This window comes from Polypterus senegalus, chromosome 17, assembly GCF_016835505.1.
Source record: "Polypterus senegalus isolate Bchr_013 chromosome 17, ASM1683550v1, whole genome shotgun sequence".
NCBI classification, from domain to species: Eukaryota; Metazoa; Chordata; class Cladistia; order Polypteriformes; family Polypteridae; genus Polypterus; species Polypterus senegalus.
The window spans coordinates 40,213,898-40,239,557 of NC_053170.1; the positions used below are offsets into that span (position 1 = coordinate 40,213,898).

General features: G+C 37.5%; 1 protein-coding gene across 3 annotated transcripts in view; it reads right to left on the reverse strand.

Annotated features, from left to right (window-relative positions):
• The window catches only part of LOC120517403 (glutamate receptor ionotropic, kainate 3), a 511,659-nt gene that overhangs the window by 182,426 nt on the left and 303,573 nt on the right, over positions 1-25,660 (reverse strand). For all 3 annotated transcript variants that reach the window (XM_039739711.1, XM_039739710.1, XM_039739713.1), the window contains exons 6-8: positions 24,994-25,167; positions 23,331-23,474; positions 20,088-20,195 (exon numbers count right to left, since the gene is read on the reverse strand). In XM_039739711.1, the coding sequence (XP_039595645.1) occupies positions 20,088-20,195; positions 23,331-23,474; positions 24,994-25,167 (426 nt within the window). The remainder of the gene's footprint in view (positions 1-20,087; positions 20,196-23,330; positions 23,475-24,993; positions 25,168-25,660) is intronic.

The window sequence follows — 25,660 nt, forward strand, 5'->3', positions numbered from 1 at the left end:
GTATGCTTTCGCTTAGGTCAACCAAATTTTGCATATAAGTATTAGGTAAAAAACGTAGATTTCTATCAACTTTTGGGCTAATTAGTTAACTGGAAGTGGTTCTTATCTTTTATTCATGCAGCTACGGAGTCTGATTTATTCAACTTTACTTTTATAATAATTGTTCAATATATTATTAATTTGATTTGATGTGTTGTTGATGGTTCTTTAATATACATAATAAAAAATATAATCATTGCCTTGAGGTTTACTCCTCAAATATCCATTCCCATATCTGAGTATATGAAAAAGTCTAGGGGAGACCACTCCCAGTTTTTTTAAATAATTGTATAGAGATATGTTTCTGTAGGTTCGGTGGTCCTAATGCATTCTGTCCTTCAAGTAAGTATTGTACAAGTCAGACAGAAAGATGGGCAAAGTGATTTAAAACAGTGGTACAATATTGACTATTAGCCGAAGCCCGCCGTAGCATTCGGCGGTGTAAGAATAGGAACAGAAAACGGTGAGAAAGGAATTCAGAAATCAAGAAGAAATAAATACGTCTTGAAAGACACAGTTGTAAATAGGTGTTTTGGTGGTGACGACAGATAATGAGTCGAAAGATCTAACCCTAGAAAAAGCCATGTAGAACTGACCGTGGCTGAAGACTGGTTGTTAGAATTATTGTGAAGTGTAAACAGCATGTGGGTATGAGGAAGGCCACACTTTTGAAATTCGATTATGTAAATATAATCAATAACAACCTCAAAAAGATGTTGTTGTAGAATGTATCTAAGTAATTTCTGCAGCTTAATCCAAAAGACTTGTACTACAATATCAGGTCTGTGCTCTGGTCTTTGGGTATCTGACAGTGCATGTAGAATTTCCGGCCAAGCAGGATTACATGTGAAAGTGATAAATAAATGAGGCTGTTCGAATTTATGTACTATGGCCATGGCATCCTGATAGTTTTGTTGCATGTATCTTGGACTTCCTGGAAATGTGGACGGTAATATGATCATTTTGTCTACACGTACATTATTATTTTCAGCATTTGCTGAACATCTGACAGCCATTTGTATTTTTCCACGCGCAAATCTTGTTGATCTAATGTGAGATAGTTGAGACGTGCGCCCTCTGTTTTAACATATGCATCTACGACGTACTGTTGGAATAGTTCACCGCTGGAGTGCAAAATACTAAATGTATTCCTCATTGCTAATCTGTACGCATAAAATTGGCATTGAGTAAGCCTTCTTCGCTTGGCGGTTCTTTTATCGGGAACATGTTGTAAATCTTTGTGCCAGCCAATGTCTCCGTAAGGGAATAAAAGTGGGTAAACCACAGGATCGCAATTCATATTGAGTGTGGAAATCTGTTTACAGGAGTGGCCTATGGGACAGATGCAAATGTCCCTTTTGGCAGGCGATTCGCCATCTTCTCCGACGAAAATCGCTGCAACAGTGGTGTGACATGTCGGGGCATTGTATCGTCGTAAATCCTGCCTAGGGTTTTCCTCAAAAAGCATTCATATAGATGCTGTTGGATTGGACTGAGTGATTTCATGCATGTGTTTGTATGATTTAGCGAAGGATTTGATGGTTCTGAGCATGGAATCTAGCTGGAGAAGTAAATTTTCGCTAGATGTAGAGTTTGCTTTATTTTGTAAGTATACTTGAAAAGCTTGAGAAATGCCATGTTGGCTGCGTGTGGGCGGGACCGGTTTTGAGGTGGAAGCAGGACGATGGTCTTAGCTTTCTAGCTCTGATGGTATGAATCAGGGTTTTGTAGACAAAGGTTTTCCCTGTTCCTGCAGGACCATCTAAGAAGAAGCATGTTTGTTGTGGATGGGAATGCAGTGCAGGCAGTGTGCGTGCCTCGAGAGCGAGGGTGGATGCGGGAGGTGGGCTAGAGTTGATGGGTGGGGCTCTGTTGTGCGTACCCCATGACGTGGGAAGAGGGTTAGAGATGGTGGGTGGGGCTCTGTCGTGCACACCCCATGGTTGGGCGACTTGGTCGATTATATATACAGAAAAGCAGCTGTAACCGAAAAGAACAATGAAAAGTCAACGTGGCTCAGAGGTGCATGTGGACTGTGGCAGAGACGAAAGCGACTGAGGCTGTGTTTGGTGAGGTGTTGCATCTGTCGTGCATATCCCATGGTCGGGCGACTTAGTCAATTATATATATAGATAAGGAATAATAATTATTTATTATAGTAATGTATTAAAAATATTATAAAGCAGGTCAAAATATGTAAATATGGAAAAAATGCATAAACATTTACACAGTATAACCAAATATTCCATCTTTAGTAAGCTGGAATAAATGTTATCAAATTTTATGCAGTAAGAATATATGCAGGACCCACTTTGCAGGGCTGCACTGTATTTTTTTTTTTTTGCATATTGATAAGTGCCTTGCTACTGTCCCCATTGTGTAACAGCCACTAATAAGGGCTGGCAGGAACTACTTGACATTTTCTTTCCAGAGGGACCTGTTGAAATTCAGAAGAGGTCTCAGTACAGCAAGTCTTTGGAATGTACTTTCAGTTTGGGGTAAATGTCCACTGATTTAATTCAATCAGACAGTATTCCTTTTCTGGCAATCTCATTCAAGAAACGTTAACCTTGCAAAGTAAATATCACAAGATTTATTAACTAAATGCTTCTAAGCTCCATTTGCAGAGAAAATGGATGCTAAGAGTGAGAGCTAAAACAATTTACAGTCTCTTTTAATATCGTATTTCAGTTTTGTTATTTATTTAATATGAACCTCAGCTTCATTATAAGAAATGCAAAGCAGCTGCTCTTCATGCATTTTAAGAAACAGAGTAATATGAATAGGCATTACCTTTTTGCAGACACCATATTTGTGCTATCCAGCTAATGTTCATGCCTTCCCAGTGGGAACTACAAGAGGTTACTGCAGCACATATTTAAATATTAGCACAAATTATTAAATTGTTTTAAAGTGTAAATTGTACAATGCCAGGGTAAAATATTTAAATCAAAATCAGACATCATCCAGTTTTAGGTAATTCTTAGTTATGATGAACTGATTATGTATTAAGAATACCCTGTGATGGATGATGCTACATTTTTTGGGCCCAATGCTTGCTGGGATGGGTTCCAGCTGCACCATAGCCCTGCCCGGGATAAGCAGGTTGAAATGATGGATGGGCGATGTATTAAGAAATAAGTGGGAACTCCTTCTCTGATCTATTATTAAAGTATAAAGGAGTGGCATTCTCTGACTTACAAAACACCTCATATAAACCACTATTGAATTAATTTTAACAAAAAAAAAAAAAACACATGTCTAAAATAATTAATCATATAGTTTTGCACTTGCAGTGCTGCAAGACTTCATTTCAGACACCCTTGATACATGTATGCAGTAGCTTAGATGACTTTTGCCTTTATTAAAGTATTCATTTTACTTCCATTTGAGAAGGATTGCATTAACTGTGTTGCTCCATCCAGGATTACTACCTACTTGTGGCTGATGTTGCCCTCACAAACCTAAACTAGTCTAATTGATACTGATAAAGTGATAATGGACAGGTTTAAAATTGGATGGATGAATAGATGTTGGTTAAAACAGAAGATAAAGCAAATTGTGCTTACAGTCTCATATTTCCAGTGTCAAGGGTTCATATCCCAGCCTTGCTGCAGTGAGACTTTGTCTCCAGGTATTATTGTGAGAAGAAAACAGAGATGCAAATGGGCAACTAAAACTGGTGAGAGACAGAAAGTGGTCATATCTAGAATATTAGAGAGGCCAAGCTAACAAGTTACAAGGGCAAACTTGAAAATCGAATATCAATGACACAAAAAGAGTTTGAAAACCAAAGCGATACTTAGCAATTGGCCTACTTGCTCAGAAACTCTCTACACTGAAGTCTTTGCTTACCCAACTGAGGGATACTGAAACAAAATATTTGCACACTCACTACCTGTGACGTAACAAGCACGATGATCACTGTGACATGACTCGTCTCCCATGTCACATAAACAAAGAAGGACATTCATGAAAACCATCCCCAGACTTCCCCAGTCTAACCAGTCTACAATTCACCTTGACAAAACCAAACAGGTTTTGTCTTAAATTGTAAGATTGAAATCAGTGCATTCAAAAGCTTACAACCAAAGAGCACTTATCTGGAAGTACATTCTATAAAATGCAACTGCAAGTAGACAGTTTTCCCTTCACAAACAGAAGAGATGCTTATCTGCCTGATATCTCATGTTTTACATACCATGACAGAATGGATAAAAGAAAAAAAAAATAAAAAGCAGTGATTGCTTCTGAAATCACAGTACCTGGAAAGGTAGCACATAAATGTCTGTCATAAATGGTGGAAATGTGAAACTGCTCTGGAAAGTCGTCACACAATGTCATAGTTTGGCATCCTCTGCAATTTTTTGTCATGTGGTTTGACATCCTCAGATAATTTGATCAGCAACTGAAGTTGTCAAGTTTGACATCCTCTCTGATGTATGTCACCAGTGTTAAGTAATTAAATTACTGAATATATATTTTTTAAACCATTAGCAGGACAAAATTCTAATCACAGGGAAGACGAAGCCATTCTGGACGACCATCTCCATCACGCATTAGGGTTGGGATGGGGGTCCGTTGATAGGTGATCCCTTTCAGTTTTTAGTCAACAACATGTCCTGGGGCCTCATGTATAACGCCGTGCGTAGAACTCACACTATAACATGGCGTAAGCACAAAAGCGAAATGTGCTTACGCACAGAAAAATCCAGATGCAGGAATCTGTGCGTACTCCAACTTCCACGTTCTTCCGCTACATAAATCCCGATCAGCGTGAAAACTAACGCTCGTGCACGCGCATTATGTAACGCCCCAAATCCTCCCAGAATTACGCCTCTTTGAATATGCAAATCAATATAAATCGCCCTTAAGCGCAGCCTTCTGTGAAAAGACAATGGGAAAAGCACGGGGAAAAATATAAGAATTTCAGCGAATACCAAGTGCAGGCAAAGGAAAAACATACTATTTGTTTAATGAAACCGTGGTACAATCAACAAAAGGAAGTTGATCGAGTGACATAGCGTGTTGGAGAAACTTGAAAGCTCACATTCACAAATCGCACAGTGCCGGAAGTAAAAAAGAAGTCACATATCAAAGTCGCTGTGAAAAGCCGAGTTGTAAGCCCACTGTCTGAGTGTCATATGAAAGCTTATTAGGGTACAGAGAAAAAAGGCACACAATGAGGAAAAAGCACGAAATGTCAACTTCAATCTCGACATTTCCACTTTAATCACGTAGTTTATTTTGTCATTAAAGTAGAACATCATAAACTTCATCTTAAAATCGTTTAATTAACCAGTTTCTCAAATCACATCGTAATTAAAGTAGCACGTTAAATGCTTTGTTTTGTATTTGATCTTCTACTCGTATGTGCTCTATGTGTGTGAATCACTACTTGCTTCTTAAACCGGCTCTCTTCCTCCAACTGGACACAGAGTCCATTACATTCGTACAGTTCTCTGAATAACTAAAATACTGAGATGTATACGTGATATCATTTTCATGATGATAGGAGTTAAAGCACGTTATTAAACATGTGTTTCACTTCGATGAAATAATTTATTGCAGCAGTACAATCAGGGGCGGCTCTAGGCTTGTGGTGGCACTGGGCAGAGGAAGAATCGGTGGCTCCTTCGCCCGCCCGTCAGTAAGGTAGCTTATGCACAGTGGATGGCTACGTCCGTTGTGGAAACTGCATAGCCGCCTCGTGCTCATGACACAAGCATTTAACTTTTGCCGAAATTTGTCGCTGTGTTTTTAGCTGTGTTGTTATTTTCTCTTTCTGTTGTATATTCAATATATATTGGCATAGCCGTCACTGCAGTCAGTGCTTTTCTTTCCCCAAGTAACCGATCGCCATACAATCAGCTCTGTAATAGACGTTAAGCCATCTGTAAGCTTAGAGCCGATTCTTCAAAACATTTAAAGAACATTGAAATATCTTCGTAGTACATGTTTAATTATTCTATCCTTAACGGCACTCCCAGTGAAGAATAGAGATTATTTAAATGAAGTTAAAGTTTTATCTGTATAATTTAATAAACATATTTTGCTGCATTTCACCTTATAAATGATATCATTTCTGTTTCTGAACCGCGAGGTCCGTACAGGAAAGGCTTTAAAACATTTTGCAGTGGCTGAGACAGCGTGTCCTTGAAGCTGTATATCGATAATTCCCTTTCCGATCAGCTGCTGCTGTGATTCACACTCAGATACAGTGATATAAATACTCCGAGTGGTGCAGTGAGAGAAATATTGAAAAAGATGATCCGCTGTGGCAACTCCTAACAAGAGGAGCTGAAAGAAGAAGAAGAAGAAGAAGTGAGAGTAACAACGCTAAAGCAGTTATGGTATTTGGAATACTATGGCTGTTCCCTCTACCATTATATTGTTACAAGTTAATTACAATCAGATGCATTACACTAATAAACAATATGCGGTTAGTTTTGGTGTATTTATAAAGCCGCGTCAGGAAAATAAGGTGTAACCACACAGGAACAGTAGCACTGCTTTGACGCTGGGTGCCGCCAGTCTGCAAAACCGAGCGGAGAACTTGCATACCACAAGGTATGAGGTACCGTGGAAAAGTGCGTGGCTTTACGCCAAGTGTAGGTTTTATACATCGCGATTTGAACGTGGAAAAGTTCTTACGCAACGTTTCTGTGCGTACGCACCGTTTATACATGAGGCCCCTGGTCCGGTGCACACTGTGCTTTCTTCAAAAACAGCGAATACATCATCACTACACAACGCGGCTTCCGAACTCACATTCCTCCTAACGGTGACATCCCAAATTGGAAAACAATTCTTCAGTGAGTGGCTAAATTTAGACAGATGGGTACAACATTAAAATGAAAATCTCCAGGCTGTTCTTGGACTGTACGAACTAATTTTGCAGTCTCCTAGTGGAGGGCCGCAGTGGATGCAGGTTTTCATTCTAACCATCTTCTTCATTAGTGACCAGTTTTTGCTGCTAATTAACTTCTTTTGCCTTTGTTTTAATAAATTTGACTCAGACCCCTTAGTTCTTTCTTTTTACTTCATGAGGAGCCAAACAATAATGAGACATAAAACAAGCTGCCACATCACCAGCTAACCAGGTTATCTGATCATAAAGAAAGATGAGGGCCTCAGTAAGGTTGATCTTTCAGGTCACCAAAACATCTTGACGGTGTTCTTAGAAAAAAAAGAAAATCAACAGTTTTGGAAATATCTGCTGTGGCAGAATGAGAGAAGCAAAGAGCCGTGGAATTAAGTAATTGGTTTAATTAACAGCAAGAATTGGCTTCTCATTAAGGAACTGGTTGGAGTGAAATTGGCAGGAGTTTGAAGCCACAGTTTGGCTGGTCATCCATTGGCTCATTTCACGTCTCATTTCTGTTTGGCTGCCACTTAAAGAAGAAAAGAATCAATTCAGAGGACTTATTCCTTAAAAACAGGGAGATTAACACAAAGGGAAAAGAAGTTAACTAGCAGTAAAAGCTCATCACTGATTAGGAAAAGGGTTAGAATGTGTCCTAGACGTTCAGTGCACTTCTGCCTTAGGCGTTTCCAACACATCTTTGAGGAGGATTTTGCATGAGGACCTTAATTTCCATCCATACAAAATTATGGTAGTGCAGAAACTCACTGAGAGAGACTGGGAGAGCCATAGAGAGTTGTGCGTGAACATTCTGCAAACAGTTCATCAAGATGCCATTGTCATGTGCAGCGACGAGGCACATTTCCATTTGAATGGTTGTGTAAATAAGCAAAACTTTCACTACTGGGGTGAAACCAACCCTAGTGAACTTCTTCAGAGTCCCCTGCACAGTGAGTGTGTTACAGTTTGGTGTGCCATTACAGAATTTGGTATTGTAGGCCCTTACTTTTTTGAGGAGGGGGAGCAACGGTCACCATCACTTCAAAATATTACATTGAAATGGTAGAGAACTTTTTACGGCCCCAACTTGAAGAAATGGATGTGGTGGATGCCTGATTTGAATGGGATGGAGCAACAGCTCTTACACGCAGGGATCCATGCATGTTTTGTGGCAGATAATTCCAGGGAAGCTGATCTCCCTGTGCGGCAATGTCTGGTGGCCTTCACATTCACCTGATCTTGCTCCGTGCAATATGTTCTTGTGGGGCTATCTCAAGTTGAAGGTATACACACACCAACCTCAAAACCTTGAAGCCCTCCAGGACGCTATCTGCCATGAAATCGCCACTATTTCCTTTGAAATTGCTGAACGAGTCATGCGAATGTTCAGAAATCGTCTCAAAGAGTGATTCACTAATGATGGCCATCACCTTGAAGATTTCATTTTTAAAACACAGTGAAAAAAATCTATTCTGTGTACCCTTTCTTGTGTTTTAATGAAATTTATTTTATCTTGTAGTGTTTTTGTAGAATAAACGTGAAATGTGGTACTTCTTTCTGGCTCACCCTATATATGTGCATTTATTTATTTTTCTAGCTATGATTTCAACTAACTCTTAAGTGTCTTAACTACAAATGAATGGTGATGTGGTGCTAAATACTTTGGCCTCACAACTTTTGGATCCTCACTTTAAAATGTATATATACTGTATACTTGTACGGTGTGATTAAGTCAGTGAGCAAAGTAGATGTTTCAAATGGTTTTCATTACAAACTACAAAAACACAACTCTTCCTGACATCAAGGGAAAAAGCCCAGTATCATTGATAATGCCAGCATCTCGACTGAGCTGACATAAAACACTTGAACTGAGATGCTCAGGCCAGCACCAGCTGCACTAAGAATTGTTCTTTCATGTTGCAAATCCTTCCTGGCACTTATCTATAAATCAAATCATGTTCTTTTCATTTTCTTGCCTGCTGAGATGTATTTTTGATGTCCACAATATAGGCAAACTATGCTAACCATCAGAATGATGTTTGATCATTCTGCCATTTTCTGGCAAAAAAATTTACCAACTTTCAAAAACAGTCAGATTTATACAGTTAAACAAAGATATCTGACTCATTGGTGTCCTGGTGCCTGCTGTGTTATTTTCACAGAATGTCCTCTCTTGATATTTGAAAAAACAGCAAAACTCTGAATTAGTACACCCACATTATGGAACATAATACTGAAATACCTTGGACACATACTGTGTTTGAAAATAAAGTAACACCTGCTTTGACTTTAGCCACCAAAGTCAGTTAGTAAGTAATGTTCTGCCTGTTACCACTGTCATTCCCTTGACATGACATGATGAGACCAATGGACAAGAATCAGCTCATGTCTCTTATTAACACTAGAATTACCAGAGCCTACGAAAAAACTCGTAATTCCGTCCCACCTTAAATCGCTTCTTAAAATCGTTCACAGCTTTCCACCAGCGTCTTTTGTCATCTAAATGTGCTGATAAAAATCAGGCTGCAAGCAGCCGGCTATTCCATCCCCCCACCGACTTAGAACGTGCACAAACTTCTCCCAGCTCATGCCTTGATTGATTATCTGGGAGTGAAGTGGAGTTTTAGAGTGGAAAGAATAGATCATTATTTGGAATACACGCATTTCACGTGTGTTCCGTTTCTACAGTAATCCGTGTAAACACATTTTTAAAACAGAAACGTTTTTCATATTGTAGTAGTAAATAACAAAATGTAAGCATAAACTATATAATGTATGAAGCCTGAAGTCCAAATATCAAACACTTCCAAAAAAGGTACACATATAATAGAACAAGTATGCTTTTATTCAAAATATAACTGCAGAAAAAGCCACCTTAGCATGCCACATTTACACATACTTACTACGATAGCATAATGGTATCAGCACGGACTAGTATCCAAAAGGTCATGAGTTCGATCCCACATGGTTCAGTTTTGAGAAGTAAACTGCTCTTATTCTTACTATTTTAGAATAAAAACACGCATTTGATTTCAGTGTGTAACAGCCAATGTAATTTATGATACTTGTAAAGGTTAGGTTTTTTTTATTCACTTTTCATTCTCAGTCTCAGTCGTGTTCAGGATCCTTCCCTACCCCCCATCTGAGAATGATCTTTTCACATAAAGATGCGCTGTAGCTCTGCAGCGTACTTGTGACTGCATTCTCTTACCAATGCTTGCGAACTGAAGTGCCTGCGTGCACTTTTGTGGCATTACGTCTATTTTTGAGCATGCCCGTGTCGCTCAAACACAGGAACATATGTTGGTGTACAAGAATAAAAAACAAGTGCACTTTTATTCTAGACTATAAGTGAGGAAAAAATAAAGCAAGTTACAGTAGGCGCTTGATACGACAGCTTGCGTGGTGCAATACTAAGAACTGCTGATTTCCGATCCGTGCTATATAAAATCATCACATTCAAATATTAACAATTTCCACACACCCTTCCTACATTCACGACATGTGTACTTGTTGCAGTGTACACATCTCTCTGTGCTATGGTTCCTATTACACTGAATGAGCACCTGACATTGTACTTTCTTCCCTATATAAATAACATTCGAGTATAGCACGTCTCCAAATAAATCACATTTGAGTTATAGCGCTTCTTTATGTGAAAACAGCATTGTCAGATTGATGATGAGTCGTGAACGCGACTGAGAGAATGGAACTGAATTAAAAAAAAGACTGAAATCAAATGTATGTTTTTATTCTAAAATAGTTAAGTACATGCAATATTATTTGAAAACGAACAGCGTCAGATCGGGTTTGAATATGCGCCCGATCTGACGCTGTTCGTTTTCAAATAATATTGCATGTACTGTGCTGAAACTGCTGCACTGAATAAGCTGACGCCTTCTGTAATAGCGTCAGCGTGTATTCAAACCCGATCTGACGCTGTTCGTTTTCAAATAATATTGCATTAGTGCGATGATGTTTTTACATATATTGTCTCTTTCATTCATCTTGCGGTTTGTAATCAGTGACCGCGTGTTTTTTCCCCGATCTTGCCAGTTCGCACATGTTGCTGTATGGTGCTGTTTCTTTTGTACTCCAGGACATGCAGAGGACAGAATAGTACAGAGCAGTAAGTTCAGCGCTATATGCAATCAGACAGACAAACAGGCAGAGAAGGCACTAGATATATAAATAAACAGGGAAGGCACTGTATAATAGATATAAAAAACAGCTAAGGGGATAGATATATAGATAGGTAGGAAGGAAAGGCACTATATGATAGGCAGACAGGGAAGCTCCTATATAATAATAAAATTACTGTTATTACTATGTAGATAGACAGGGAGTTCAGCGCAGCGTGTATTCAAACCCGATCTGACGCTGTTCGTTTTCAAATAATATTGCATGTACTTAACTATTTTAGAATAAAAACATACATTTGATTTCAGTCTTTTTTTTTTATTCAGTTCCATTCTCTCAGTCGCGTTCACGATCCCCCAAATCTGACAATGCTGTTTTCACATAAAGACGCGCTATAACTCAAATGTGATTTATTTGGAGACGCGCTATACTCGAATGTGATTTATATAGGGAAGAAAGTACAATGTCAGGTGCTCATTCAGTGTAATAGGAACCATAGCCAGAGAGATGTGTACACTGCAACAAGTACACATGTCGTGAATGTAGGAAGGGTGTGTGGAAATTGTTAATATTTGAATGTGATGATTTTATATAGCACGGATCGAAATCAGCAGTTCTTAGCATTGCACCACGCAAGCTGTCGTATCAACCGCCTACTGTAACTTGCTTTATTTTTCTTCACTTATAGTCTAGAATAAAAGTGCACTTGTTTTTTATTCTTGTACACCAACATATGTTCCTGTGTTTGAGCGACACGGGCATGCTCAAAAAAATAGACGTGTAATGCCACGAAAAGTGCACGCAGGCACTTCAGTTCGCAAGCATTGGTACGAGAATGCAGTCACAAATACGCTGCAGAGCTGCAGCGCATCTTTATGTGAAAACAGCATTCTCAGATGGGGGGTAGGGAAGGATCCTGAACACGACTGAGACTGAGAATGAAAAGTGAATAAAAAAAACTAACCTTTACAAGTATCATAAATTACTGGCTGTTACACACTGAAATCAAATGCGTGTTTTTATTCTAAAATAGTAAGAATAAGAGCAGTTTACTTCTCAAAACTGAACCATGTGGGATCGAACTCATGACCTTTTGGATACTAGTCAGTGCTGATACCATTATGCTATCGTGTAGTAAGTATGTGTAAATGTGGCATGCTAAGGTGGCTTTTTTCTGCAGTTATATTTTTGAATAAAAGCATACTTGTTCTATTATATGTGTACCTTTTTTGGAAGTGTTTGATATTTGGACTTCAGGCTTCATACATTATATAGTTTATGCTTACATTTTGTTATTTACTACTACAATATGAAAAACGTTTCTGTTTTAAAAATGTGTTTACACGGATTACTGTAGAAACGGAACACACGTGAAATGCGTGTATTCCAAATAATGATCTATTCTTTCCACTCTAAAACTCCACTTCACTCCCAGATAATCAATCAAGGCATGAGCTGGGAGAAGTTTGTGCACGTTCTAAGTCGGTGGGGGGATGGAATAGCCGGCTGCTTGCAGCCTGATTTTTATCAGCACATTTAGATGACAAAAGACGCTGGTGGAAAGCTGTGAACGATTTTAAGAAGCGATTTAAGGTGGGACGGAATTACGAGTTTTTTCGTAGGCTCTGGTAATTCTAGTGTTAAACACTAGTAAAACCATGTTTGTAATAATTGTTTTCTTACTTTATCAGTTTGTTGGACTTCAATTTAATTTCTTGTTTCTGATGAAGTAAAAATGTGTATATATATATATATATAGCCATAACAAGAGGTAAATTGGTGCACTAACCACCATGGCCTTGTCTGTTCTTTAAAAGCAGTGTCCCTTACACACACCGATGATAAGACAGACTTCTGTGTAGTTTCTTTCATTGGGGCTGAAAGCACTAATGTGACAATGGATATCTTAGGTGAGTAGTATGGTGGCTGAATGGTGATTGCTGCTGCTGGCTCATTGCCTCAGAAGATGAGCTTTGCCTTCCAGCCTGGTCACTGTTTATGAAGTGTTTGTATGAAATTCCCTGCTGCTTATGTTACCTTTTTCTGCCACATTCCATAAACGTGTGAGATAAATTAACTGGTGACTAGTGTGAGTGTGCGCTGCACCAGAATTGTGTCCTTTCCAGAGTGATTTTTAACAGACCCACTATATTTGGAATGATATGATTGTAAACCCTTCAACATGAAGGGTTTAGGTCAGAATGTTGATGAAATGTTTCACCTATATGTTCATAAATCACTGCAAAACTCTTCTTCACTGTGCTTACAGTTACTGCATTCCCTCTGAAAAACCAAAGTAAATTATAACAGACGCAACCTGCTTGGGCATCCATCTATCCTAACAGCCAACAGTATGAGTGGAAACCCACCCTGACAAATTGCAAGTCAGTTACAGTGCAGACAAAAACACATTCATACTAATTCTAGGGCAGTTTGGGATCACCAATCAACCTGTGTTTGGATTGGAAGAGCAATGTAAAATGTTTGAAAACAAAATGATGGTGCAATAGGTACACAAGAACCTGACCAACTGCTAATCCATCGCAGGGCAAAGACATCCAGACAGGCACAATTCTGATCTTTTTGGAGTCCAATATCAATGGAATTTTCCCTCTTCCCCCTACAATATTTTTTTTTATCCGGAAGGCATTGTCGACAGGTGCACTGCTGCTTATATGAAACAATTGCAGAATCACAAAAGAAGGGCTTTTCTTGTGTCCAGCTGTGTTCAAATTCTAATGAAAAATATCTTTGCCTGAATTTCCACATCTTTACCAAGAAAGGATGGATCTAAGTAGGGAGGTGCACAATGGGGTGGCTGCAGGGGTTCAAACCCCAGCCCCTCTACCCTCATTGGCCCATGTGCCTTTTGCTCCAATTAGGACCTAATTGATCATGCTCACCTCCTTGTCATTGTAAGAAACAGATAATAATAATAATAATGATACATTTTATTTAAAAAGCAATGGTAAACAACAAGACTGGTTAAAACTGGGTAAGCTACTGTTAACTATCTCATATAGAAGTATAACCTATGATAATTATTGACATAAATTCTACAAAAAAGTAATAAATATTAGTGAACTTCTCCAGCATGGCTTGTATTATATTATGAAGGTGCTTATAATATCTGAGCACAAGCTTCACATTTTTGCTTTGCTTATAACGCTACCTGTTCTAGTTGGCTTCTTATGATTATCAGTAACTGCACAACTTAAAAAAGCATTAGAGATGTATGCAATAACTGGTTTTTGTCAGACTACAGCTCATTGCAACTAAGCACAGGATCGTCTGTGAGAATGCATCTGCACATGAGTCCGCTCCCTCTGAGATGCACTGATTTTGGTAGTACTATTCATGTTTAGTCAGATTAGCCTACTGATAGAGTTGAGAGCAGAGGTGGCCTTAGGGGTGTGCAGGGCCTAGGGCTGACCAACCCCATGCGGGGCCGGTTACGTCAAACACCGTTAGCAGTATGTGTGGACTTTATAAACTTGCGCTTGAATTTAATAAAAATAATGTTAACATACACCGGATTTTCTCATTACAGATGACACCGCAGTGATAGGATGCATCACTGGTGGGGAGGTGGACAGTCTGGCGTCATGGTGTGAGGACAACAACCTCACCCTCAACACAGACAAGACGAAGGAGATAATATTGGACATGAGGAAGAAGAGGAGACCACACCAGCCACTGTTCATCCAAGGGCTTGAAGTGGAGAGGGTGAGCAGCATTAAATACCTGGGCGTCTACATCAGTGAGGACCTTACTTGGACACTTAACACCACACAGCTGGTCAAGAGGGCCCAGCAGCAGCTGTACTTTCTGAGGAGGTTGAGGAAGTTTGGTATGTCGACTAAGATCCTTGGCAACTTTTACAACTGCATTGTTGAGAGCACCTTGACCAGCTGCATCACTGTGTGGTACAGCAATACTACTGCTATGGACCGCAAACACCTGCAGAGAGTGGTAAAGACTGCTGAGATTACCAGAACCCCACTGCCCTCTCTGCAGAGCATCTACAACTGTAGAGCCCAAAGAAGAACTGCCTCGATCCTCAAGGTCCCCCCCACCCACCCCACAACACGAACTGTTCACACTTCTACCTTCAGGCAGGAGGTACAATAGTATGAAATGCAGGACTTCCAGGCAAAAGAACTCTTTCTTTCCCAAGGCCATTAGACTCCTAAATAACTGATTGGAGTTTATAACCATGGTTCACCTAATTCTATCTACCTCACGCAACTGTATTTGACTTGTCCATCACACACCTACCTGCACAATTACACTTTATACTTCTATTCTGTTTTTATACTTTATGCTGCCTCTGTTCTTTATTATATATCTGCTACTTATTATTTATGTTTATCTTTATATGTTGGTTTTGGCATTTGGTGTGGATAGCAAAGAAAGAATTTCATTGTACAGGGAAATGTGTTTCCTTATTGTGCACATGACAATAAACTTTGCACTTACAGTATTAAGCTACATTTTTGCAATATAACACATGGACTTTATCAAAATATAACGATATAATCTATTAAAAAAAGTACAATTCATAATTCATGACAATACCACGACAGTGTGAAATGCGATGCGGTGTCATGTGGGAATTAGCAGGGCCTCTTCTAGAAAAGTACCCAAATTGCAAGTATACTCTGAGTCTCGATATGCAGGATGTCATAGTCATAACTCACGATGATGTCATGTCAGTTGGTTATCATTGGCGATACATGTTTTTGTGAATTAATATTTGGCTTATGGAATGTTTTCAAAGAGATACATGTATGAATCTACATGAATTTAACCTTGAAGAGGGATTTTAAAAGGGTTCCTCTTAGAAGCATCTCATATATATATATATATATATATATATATATATATATATATATATATATATATATATATATATATATATATCATATCATAATATATCATGTCAGTTGGTTATATATACATGGTGAATATAACATGTATGAATTCACAAATCCCGCATCTCATATATATATATATATATATATATATATATATATATATATATATATACTTATATACCCCACCATTCCCTCTCATATATATATATATATATATATATATATATATATATATATATCTAACGGGACACACAGACCTCAAAAGCGTGTCCCCCTTAGGTGCTGGGCCTGGCGCGGCTGCCCCACTTGCCACCACCAAACGGCACTCTTGGATGAGAGCATTTCATTCTGCATACTCTGCTCAAAACATAATGTCCAATAATGCTATTTAACATTTCCAACATGGTTTAAATTTCTGAAAATGTATACCACATTGTCTGTGTCAAGAAAAAATTGCTTAACACAGTTTTTTTCCAAGCTTAATTTGGTTAAGTTCAAACTTAGAAATCTATGTGAACAAGAATACCTCTCTGATCTTCTTCTTCTGTTGATACAAAAAGATATTGTTATGTATAATCTATCAAAACATGGAGACCAAAAGGAGAACTGTGCCATAAAGCCCAAACGCTGACGACATTGATTTGGTATGATGCACTATGAACTCTAGCCGTTAAAGTTCATTTGGTAGATCATGTAAGTAGTGAAAAACTTTGTTTGCTCTTTCATCTTTTAAAGATGTGTTATATTAGGAAAATAAAGTATATGATCAGTAGAGTCAAGGCAGTGTAATGTCCTCTCTGATAATCTAACATAATCAGCAATCATAGCAACCGTGAACATTTTTTTTAATAATACCTCTGAAGTTACATCCAAATATCCCATGAAATTTAAAACATTGAAATAAAAGTGATTCACTATTTTCTGTCCAGGCTTAAGATCCTGTCTCATATAGCGCCTATTTTGAGCTCCTGCCTGTTTAAAAAGTCTGTGTATAAGCAATTAAAAAAGATGAATGTTCAAATTTTGTATATGCCATGACAACTTTTATGTTTTTAGCCAGCACCTTAAATTTTAAAGTTTAAAGCTGACTTAAGAATGATGCTGTGTCGAGTATTTTTAACTAGAGCAACTTTTGGTGACTTTTTGACATGTGGACTGGGTATTGAAAGGGCAAATGCATGGTTCAGAGTTAATGTGTGAGAGTCAGCACTGATCGAAAACAGCAAGCTGGTCCAATCACAATGGAACATTGCTATGTTGTTACGCACATGCACATGGGAGACAGCTTAAGGGCTCTAGTGACGGTAATAACCCACTGAAGCCAAGGGTCAAACTGTTCTCTAATGCCTTCTCTCTTCCCTCCTCTGCAGAACAGAAGATTGATAGCCATTCCACCACTGACGTTATTTCCATTATCTACCCTCCTGGACCCGTCTCTTCCTTCCTGGAACCCATATGACTGGAAGTACAGCCATTTTGAAATTAGATTTACATTGAGCTGTCTGAAAAGATGCATCTGCAACTTGTTGCAGGTATTTTGTAATTATAAATACTCTAATTTTACGGGGTCACCATGGTGGTACCCCAGCTCTTTAGAATGTAAAAGTGCCTCCTCTTCCTGATCAGTATGTACAACTTACCATACCTGCAATGTGATTAAATTATTTTTTTAAGACTAACAATACGTATAAACCATAACTCTCAATCCTGTATGTCTAAGCAGTTCATAGCAGAATCACTCTCATACAATAAACATAAAAAAACTTTGCAAATGATACAAAGATAGTCAGGCTCTAGGTAAGCATACAGTAGATCAGATATGGTTGTTTTATAAGATTACATCTAACTAAATAAAACTTTAAACATAAAAACATCAAGTAAATATCATAAAATCAAGTTTTCTGAAACTGTATGCATACTGGCTTAAGATTTGGTAAAGAAATTCCTCCACAAAATATTATATTGTTACATAATGCTTTTCAACAATACAAGTACTTCTTAAAAAATTGATTATTAGAAAGGTATGTATAAAAATGGAATACACACAATGCATTACTCACTACCTCACTGAAAGTAGATTTACCCATTAATGCGAAACTTCCAAATTTTGTGTAAAGGGCTAACTGAGTAGTTTTACAAAACTGAATAACTTTCTATTAAATGAAAGCTTCAACCATGGCAACTTCAGTGTAAGAAACCTTTGTTCTGTTCCATTAATTTTTACACAAGCTTCATTTTTTCTTAGGTTTTGTTTTTATGCCACTTACTGCCTCTACTCTAGGTACATCAGCCTCATCACTAAATCAATACAAGCACTGTTTGTGTATGGTGGTGGCTGCCTGGCCCATATACTAATAGTATATCACAGATTAACACATGGGACGGGAGAATCTAAGACACAGATTCAAATTACTTATGCATAAACTATGAAATACTTCTTTTGGTTTTCAATTGCACCTCAGAAACCTAAGTATTACTAAATTAGCATGATCAAAGTAAAATATTAAAATAAATTCTTCATCTGAAAGCTGTTTATATAATTTAAAATATTCATAACATCAGGTTTTCAGACCTATTTAATCCAGTTGAGGTTTGCAGAACCCACATCCACATTAAACTGAGTCACAATCAGCAATTTGACTTTCAGCCCATATCCCCACAGGCACACCAGGTACTGTAGGCAGAGTATCCACAGGAAAACCAAAGCAGACACGTGAAGAATATGCATACTCCACAAAATGACCATGCTGGAGATTTGAACCATGGACATTCAATTTCTGATGTGTGCCACTATGTCTTCCATGCATTTATGACAGTTGTGTGTATTATTTTCTTTTATTTATTTATTTATTTTGCATTCGTCAACCCACGATCTCATAATGTGACAGTGATTAACTAGCGTGGCATAGTTGAGCACTGGTAATAACTCCTGGACCCTAAACCTTACTTGTTCCCCTTGTGTTTGCATGTGCTTTCTCCTCATATTCCAGTTTCCTCGACATTCCAAAGGCTCAAAGTTGGTCTGGTATGAGCCAAGTGTCAGTTTGTGTTAATAAAAGAACTCTGTAATGAATTGTCCAGGGATTACACCCAGCTTCTAATCACTGTTTCCAGGATAGATCCAGCTTTAAATGATAATACAATTAAAACATCACATTCAGAAAATGGTTGAATGAATAAAAGTATAGGTAAGGGCAAACTCCTAAATCTTCTTAAACTTCAAAAAATACTGAAACTATTTTAGATAGTAATATATGATCATTATGCTTTCTGTAATGTATTGGTGACATTTGTTTTAATCAATAAACTAAGTTTGTGATACAAATGTAATCAAGTAGTTATGTAATTTAGTAAAGTATGGCTTAAAGTGTATTTATTTTCTCAATTATTGCTACTCAATAAACATATTCCTAAATGATTAGGGCACTCATTATTATATAGTAATGGAAAACATGACCTAGCAATGTCATTAACAAAGAGTGCAATTAACAGTGGAGTGCTATAATCTAATTTGTTTCATGACCTACTAACTAATGCATTTCTTTAACGCAACCCATTAATTTCTTGTTCGCAAGTAAATTATATTAGCAAATATGGATGTGAAAAAAGAACAACTTAATGGAAGCCATTATTGGAACAGTAATGACTTGAAGCATATTTGCATTTTGCCCATTAAAAATGGAGGAGCCCACACAAAATTAACCAAGCATGGCCAACAATGGTTTTGTTATGCAGAAGCATATGCAAAGGATTGTTGCACTTCCCCTTAACACATTTTCTAGAAATGAGGATATAAGAAAAATATGAAAGACTCTATTGCAGTCTTTTCAGCTCATTGCTTTTTTGACCCTAGGAGCTGATTTGAATGATGCCAATGTTTCTTTGCTGCACTATAGGAGTTCTCCATCCCTCGAGTGTTTAATTCTCAGCGTGCAATCTGCTTTTGCATCATGCCAAGTGTTGTCTTCGAGATCAGCCCTCAATATGGGAGCAGAAGGGACGACATTTCAATATTTTCTCATTAAAACAAGACATCCACATTAACACAGAATGTTTGTTTCTAATTAAACAAGTGTTGGGATAAACGCTAATATTCAGCTAAAAGGGAGACAATCTAGTATTTTTGCAGACTTGGCCATATTAGAGGAGTTTATTAATTGGCGTACCTTTTCAAGCCCATCTTCTTTTAAACTTATTATGTCCAAATCAAAATCAGTCCGCAGTCCACTAGTCTTGTTGAACACCAACCGGCCTGTTAGTCCTTCCCATTGGGCCTGCAGATGGATACAAAAAAAGATGGCAGTTACCAGGTGTCATTAATCAATGCTCTGAGCCACGTTTCCTTTTAATTACATTTTACATTGAAGCGGTCACAATATCGTCTCCCACTGGAGCAAGATTAATTAACAATCATCTCCACCATTGTTCCTCATGAAGCACTTTCACTTAGTTGCTTATAAACCCTATTATAACCTCTGTCCTGATTTACAGATAAAGCTCCTAAGCTGAACATATATCTTGTTCCAAGGTTTAATTGGATTGCCAGTTACATTTGTAACACAGAAAACAATCCTGCAATCATTCAGAAGCACCCTTCTTTTGCTGCATTCAGTGAAGTAGATTGGTATAAGCTTTTGATGTGACGAGCAGCGAGACTTGAACCCGGTGAAGCAGTCTATTACTTAGCAGTAACAAGATGCTTGTCTTAATACTTCAGTAGAAATACAGTAGAATAGTTCTAAAAAAGGTTTCTTCCATATACTCCAGGACAGACTAGAATTATAAATATGTTACACAGTGTTTAATGCTGCAGTGTTAGGCATAACTCCTAAAACCAGGTATCAATTCCCAGATGTGTTTTTATTTTCTGGTTATTCTGGTTTCCTGCCATGTGTTAGTGACATTCATACTACCATCATTAGGAATTTTGAGCAAATAAAGATGTGCATGTAAACTTGATCAGTGTTGGAGTGGCATCCCATCTGAGGGTTGGCTCCTGCATTCTATCCAGTCCTGCAGGGGTGACATTCCAGCTTCATACACTACTAGAATGGATGAAACAAGTGTAGAAGATATACAAATGAAAATTACACTCTGCAAAAGACTCGTGTGTTTGGTGCATGAGAATTATAATTAAACAAAGGAGAGTGATGTCCAGCTTCAACATTGTTGGCTGTCTTTTAATTTTTCATTCAACTCTGAGATCTCAGGTATTTTACAGCCTAGTTATTAATTTAGACCATCAACTTTCTTTCCCAAAGGTGACTGTGGCAAAACTAAATTAATTTCACTTGGAGCTCTGTGTATGCATTTCATTTGCATATTTTTTTCAAATGGGCCAGTTAAGTAGTACAAAAACTGTAATATATTAAGCACTGAAAATGGAATACTGAGAAGACCAGAAGGTTACACTGCTGTAGCAAGAAAATCTTTATTTAAACGTCTTAGGCGTATTAATATTATCAATACGTCATACATTTTTTTACTCTGTTTGCTAACGAATTCATTTACAGCACGATGCAGCAATTCATTATTTGTGTACCAAGTTGAATGTGTCTAGAATATTTTAAGTGCTAATTCATAATTCTTAGTAGTCAGTTTTATTTGTCAATTTTAATCAATCATAGTTATTTCAAAGGGAATAAAAGACAAGGCTGATTCCCTCTGTTATTATTCAAGCCATTTTTTAAGCCAAACTCAAAGCCGTCAGTATTTTCAGCAACGGCCTTGTGTTACTTGCATGCATCACGTTAATGAGCTAAAATAGACTGTGCTTTAAGGCTTAAGGTTAGTAATTCATGCAGAGATCAACAGAGTAATTGAGACCCTACATTATTTTATTAATAAAACTCTTTTTGTTTTATAAATTGGTATAGTAATTAACATCTGAATATATTTATTTCCAGGTATTACAATTATTTTTTCTTCCCAGGTCCCAAAAACATACATTTTAGGTTAACTAGTGAAGTAAAATACCCAAACTGTGTATGAGTGTGCCTTCTTGGGACAGGATTTGGGCCCCTGGCTACAAATTAGACTAAGGAAATTTATTAATGAGAAATAGTAAAAAAAAAAAAAATTTCTGAAATTTTTCTATTACAGATTTTGAAGAAGACTATGACTTATCTAAAACTATGAAACAGAACAAATGGTCATAGTGTCAAGCCCATGTATTCATTTGAGAAACTGCACCATGGTGTAATGATTAGTACTTTTTATTAGAATCTCGTTTTCTTCACACAGGAAGGTACAGTATTAGGATAACTAGTGATTCTAAATTAGCTTCATACTGTACACTTTTAAAAATAATGGTTCTTTAATTGGGTTGTGTGGTTCCTCATGTAACTATTGCTTGATAAAGCAATATGATGTTGGTTCTTTGAGGTTTGAAACACTTCCTAATATACAGAAAAACAAACCAAAATATTTAATATATGGTAGGCTACCTAGCAGTGCAGTAACAGATTAAGAAAACTGGGACATAGCCTGTGTTACTGGACAAGGGCAGGAAGAGTCCTTTGACAATCATAACTTATTGGTATTTTATAAATATGTTACAATCTATTTACAGTCATTTACGGTTTGGGGACTGTTATGGATCTAAATAATTGAAAGATCTTTCTTTAAACTTCATGTGGAAGACTCTTTTGGGAAGCAGCAATGGTTCCCTAATACCATCACTCTGAAGAACCACTCTGGCACCTTTATTTTTAAGACTCTACGTGCGTGTGTGTAAGTAGGTTGTGCAATGGAAGGGCACTCTGCCTTGGGGTAAATGCTGTAGGAAAATGCTTAAGCCTCCAACAACCCTGAAATAGATTAAATATGCTTACTATATGTTTTCTATGCATTTACAATGATTTCTTCTTTCTAACAGGGGTGGCAGAAATAACACATAAATCTTTGCAATGCACTTTCATACTAGAAAACCTGACCCTGTAGCAGAAACTCACATGAACACAGGGAGAACATTTCAACCAGAAATAAACTTTTGTTGTTGCATCTCTATGCTGCTCTCCGTAAAATATAAGCATCCAAAAAAAAAACCCTAAAGGTGAAAAGCTGGACTTTTTAAAAATAAAAAAGACAATTATGTGCATTTCCCCTAAACAATTTATTATTCTAGGAACGCTTTCCTCAACTCCCATTCACAAATCAATATATATATACCTAATATATAACTGAATGTGTGTTTGGTCAGCATTCAATCTCCATATCACCATATTTTACATGGATTTCCCATTTGTTCAGAGAAAGACTGCAGGCTTTTTTTTTTCTTTTTCAAAAATGTAGTCTGTATCTCCTTAAAATAATACCAGTACCCTTTTTTTAGATATTATCATTTTCAAGAAAAGCAAAGAAGCACACAAAAACAGCAAACATAACGTAACATAGAGTGAGTGAATTACCTCTTTGATAAAATTCATAAAGCGACCACCAAGCCTCCAAGGTTTGTGTCGGTGACACTGCAAAGAATTGACAGTCATCTGGGGGGCTCGTTGATACGACACAGACACTATATGAACAGCATCATAGGTCAGAGCAGCATCTGTCTGAAGTAAAGGGAAACATTATTTCAACTGATAGAATTCCAGGTGATATGAGAAAATACTCTCATAATGAGTTTAGCAAATTGGTGAGTGTGTCTTTTAAATGACTAAATCTTTATAAAAGTGTAGAAATTAAATGTAAATCTTTACACTAGGTTAATATTCTTTGTTTTTAAACTTTAGCGTTCTGCTAATCTTAACTTGATAAGTTACCTTATGTAGGGTACTGATTTGTTTTGTCCTTTTCTGTGTTACATCTCTGGCTTGCACAATTGTTGGGGTTAATGCTGTTGCTTCATTGCTTCAAGGTATTTGTTTCAGACTCAAAACCCTTCAAAGAGGAGTTTGCGCAACTCTACAAGGGTTTTGTTCACATACTTCAGTTTTCTTCCACATCCCAAATACAAGGAGGTTAGTTTGAGTGATAACTCTAAATTGACCTGTTATGTGGGAACGTGCTATTAATTTTGCAAACTCTGACTCCGTGACCCAGCATTCTAATTAGTAGGTTTGAAGGAATGTTTAAATACAAAGAGGACTGTTTGACTTATGTTAGGTAGATTGCCCAGAGGGGACTGGGCGGTCTCTTGGTCTGGAACCCCTACAGATTTTATTTTTTTCTCCAGCCTTTGGAGGTTTTTTTTTTGTTTTTTCTTTCCACCCTGGCCATCGGACCTTACTTATTCTATGTTAATTAATGTTGACTTATGTTTATTTTTTATTGTGTACTTCTATTTTTCTATTCATTTTGTAAAGCACTTTGAGCTACATTTTTTGTATGAATATGTGCTATATCAATAAATGTTGATTGATTGATTGATTGAAATAATCTATTTTCCATGTACGCAGGGTGATGGGGATGTGATGACTAACATTTCTGCTTCAGTAGTAGGCACAAGGAATCAACCCTAGACGGGACGCCAGTCAATCACAGGGTACAGTCGTGCACACAACCACATGCAGTTATGTTAGGGCAATTTAGAGTCAGCATTCAAACTTAGATGTTTGAAGAAAAAATAAAAGAAAAGCCCAGCAGACAATGGGAGAATGGTAAAACTCGACACAAACAGTGGCTGAGCTGAGCATCAAAGCTGGAGCTGCGAGGCATCCATGGTAACCATTATGCTGCTATGATGCCCCCTCTTTAGAAAACAAATTATATCAACTTTACATTTAGCTTATTTACTGTATAATTAAGCTGTTATATATTGCATCTTCCTGCTTTATTTATAAACAATTAAGAATTTTTTTAAAAAATTGACTCCTGGTGATACATTAATCTGTTTTCAGTATATTTGTTTAATTATAATGTATAATTCCCCATTATTAAATTGTAAAAAAATTAAGGAGAACATGCTTCACACTCTGCAAAGTGTGTATTATATATCGGCACAGCACACTCATTTGAGGCAAAAGAATATAACAAAGAAAAGGACATTCTCAAAGACAGCATCTGATGTATATGTTTGCAAGTTGTATTTAATAAAGGCAGCAAGAGATTATAAGAAAACACCTGTCATACCGTCATAACTCCATCTATAAGTCCCGATTCTGGCTTTGGTGTTGCTTGGAGTTGCTCCATAGACCATTTTTCTACCACGGAAACCACGTGCGGGTTGTCTGTGTTCAAAATCCGGAACCCAGTTACATTAACTCCACAGTAGCGATATGGTTCTAAGTCAAGTGCATAAAGGTCCTTTGGAAAGAAAAGATCTAATTTAGCACACAGGAATTGCACTTGATTGTTGCTCTGTGAAAAGGCATGGCGCTCTTTGTGTTTCCACAAAAAGGCAATGGGATTATGGTCTGCTTGCGGCTTAGCTACAGAGGGGATAAGGGATTTCATGCATTCTGTGCATGTCAGTCTATAAAAGAACAACACAGACCTTTCTCAACTTTTACTGTCGGATTTAACTTGAGCTTTAATGTGCATCCATCTGCACATGCATATCATAACTGCGACGAACAGGAAATGTAATTAACATTTGGAATCAATATAGGATTTGAAGTTGCAAAAACCTGATTCAGTCAACATAAAAAACTGTTTTTTTCCTTTAAAGTGATTCATTTCTTTTCAGCTAGCTGCAGCACTGAATAAATTCGGTAGTTCTTGGGTTAGCATCTGATCTGATTTTCATCATTCATGACAAACACCCCTGTAATTTAAGCAATGGAAACACTTTTCAGGG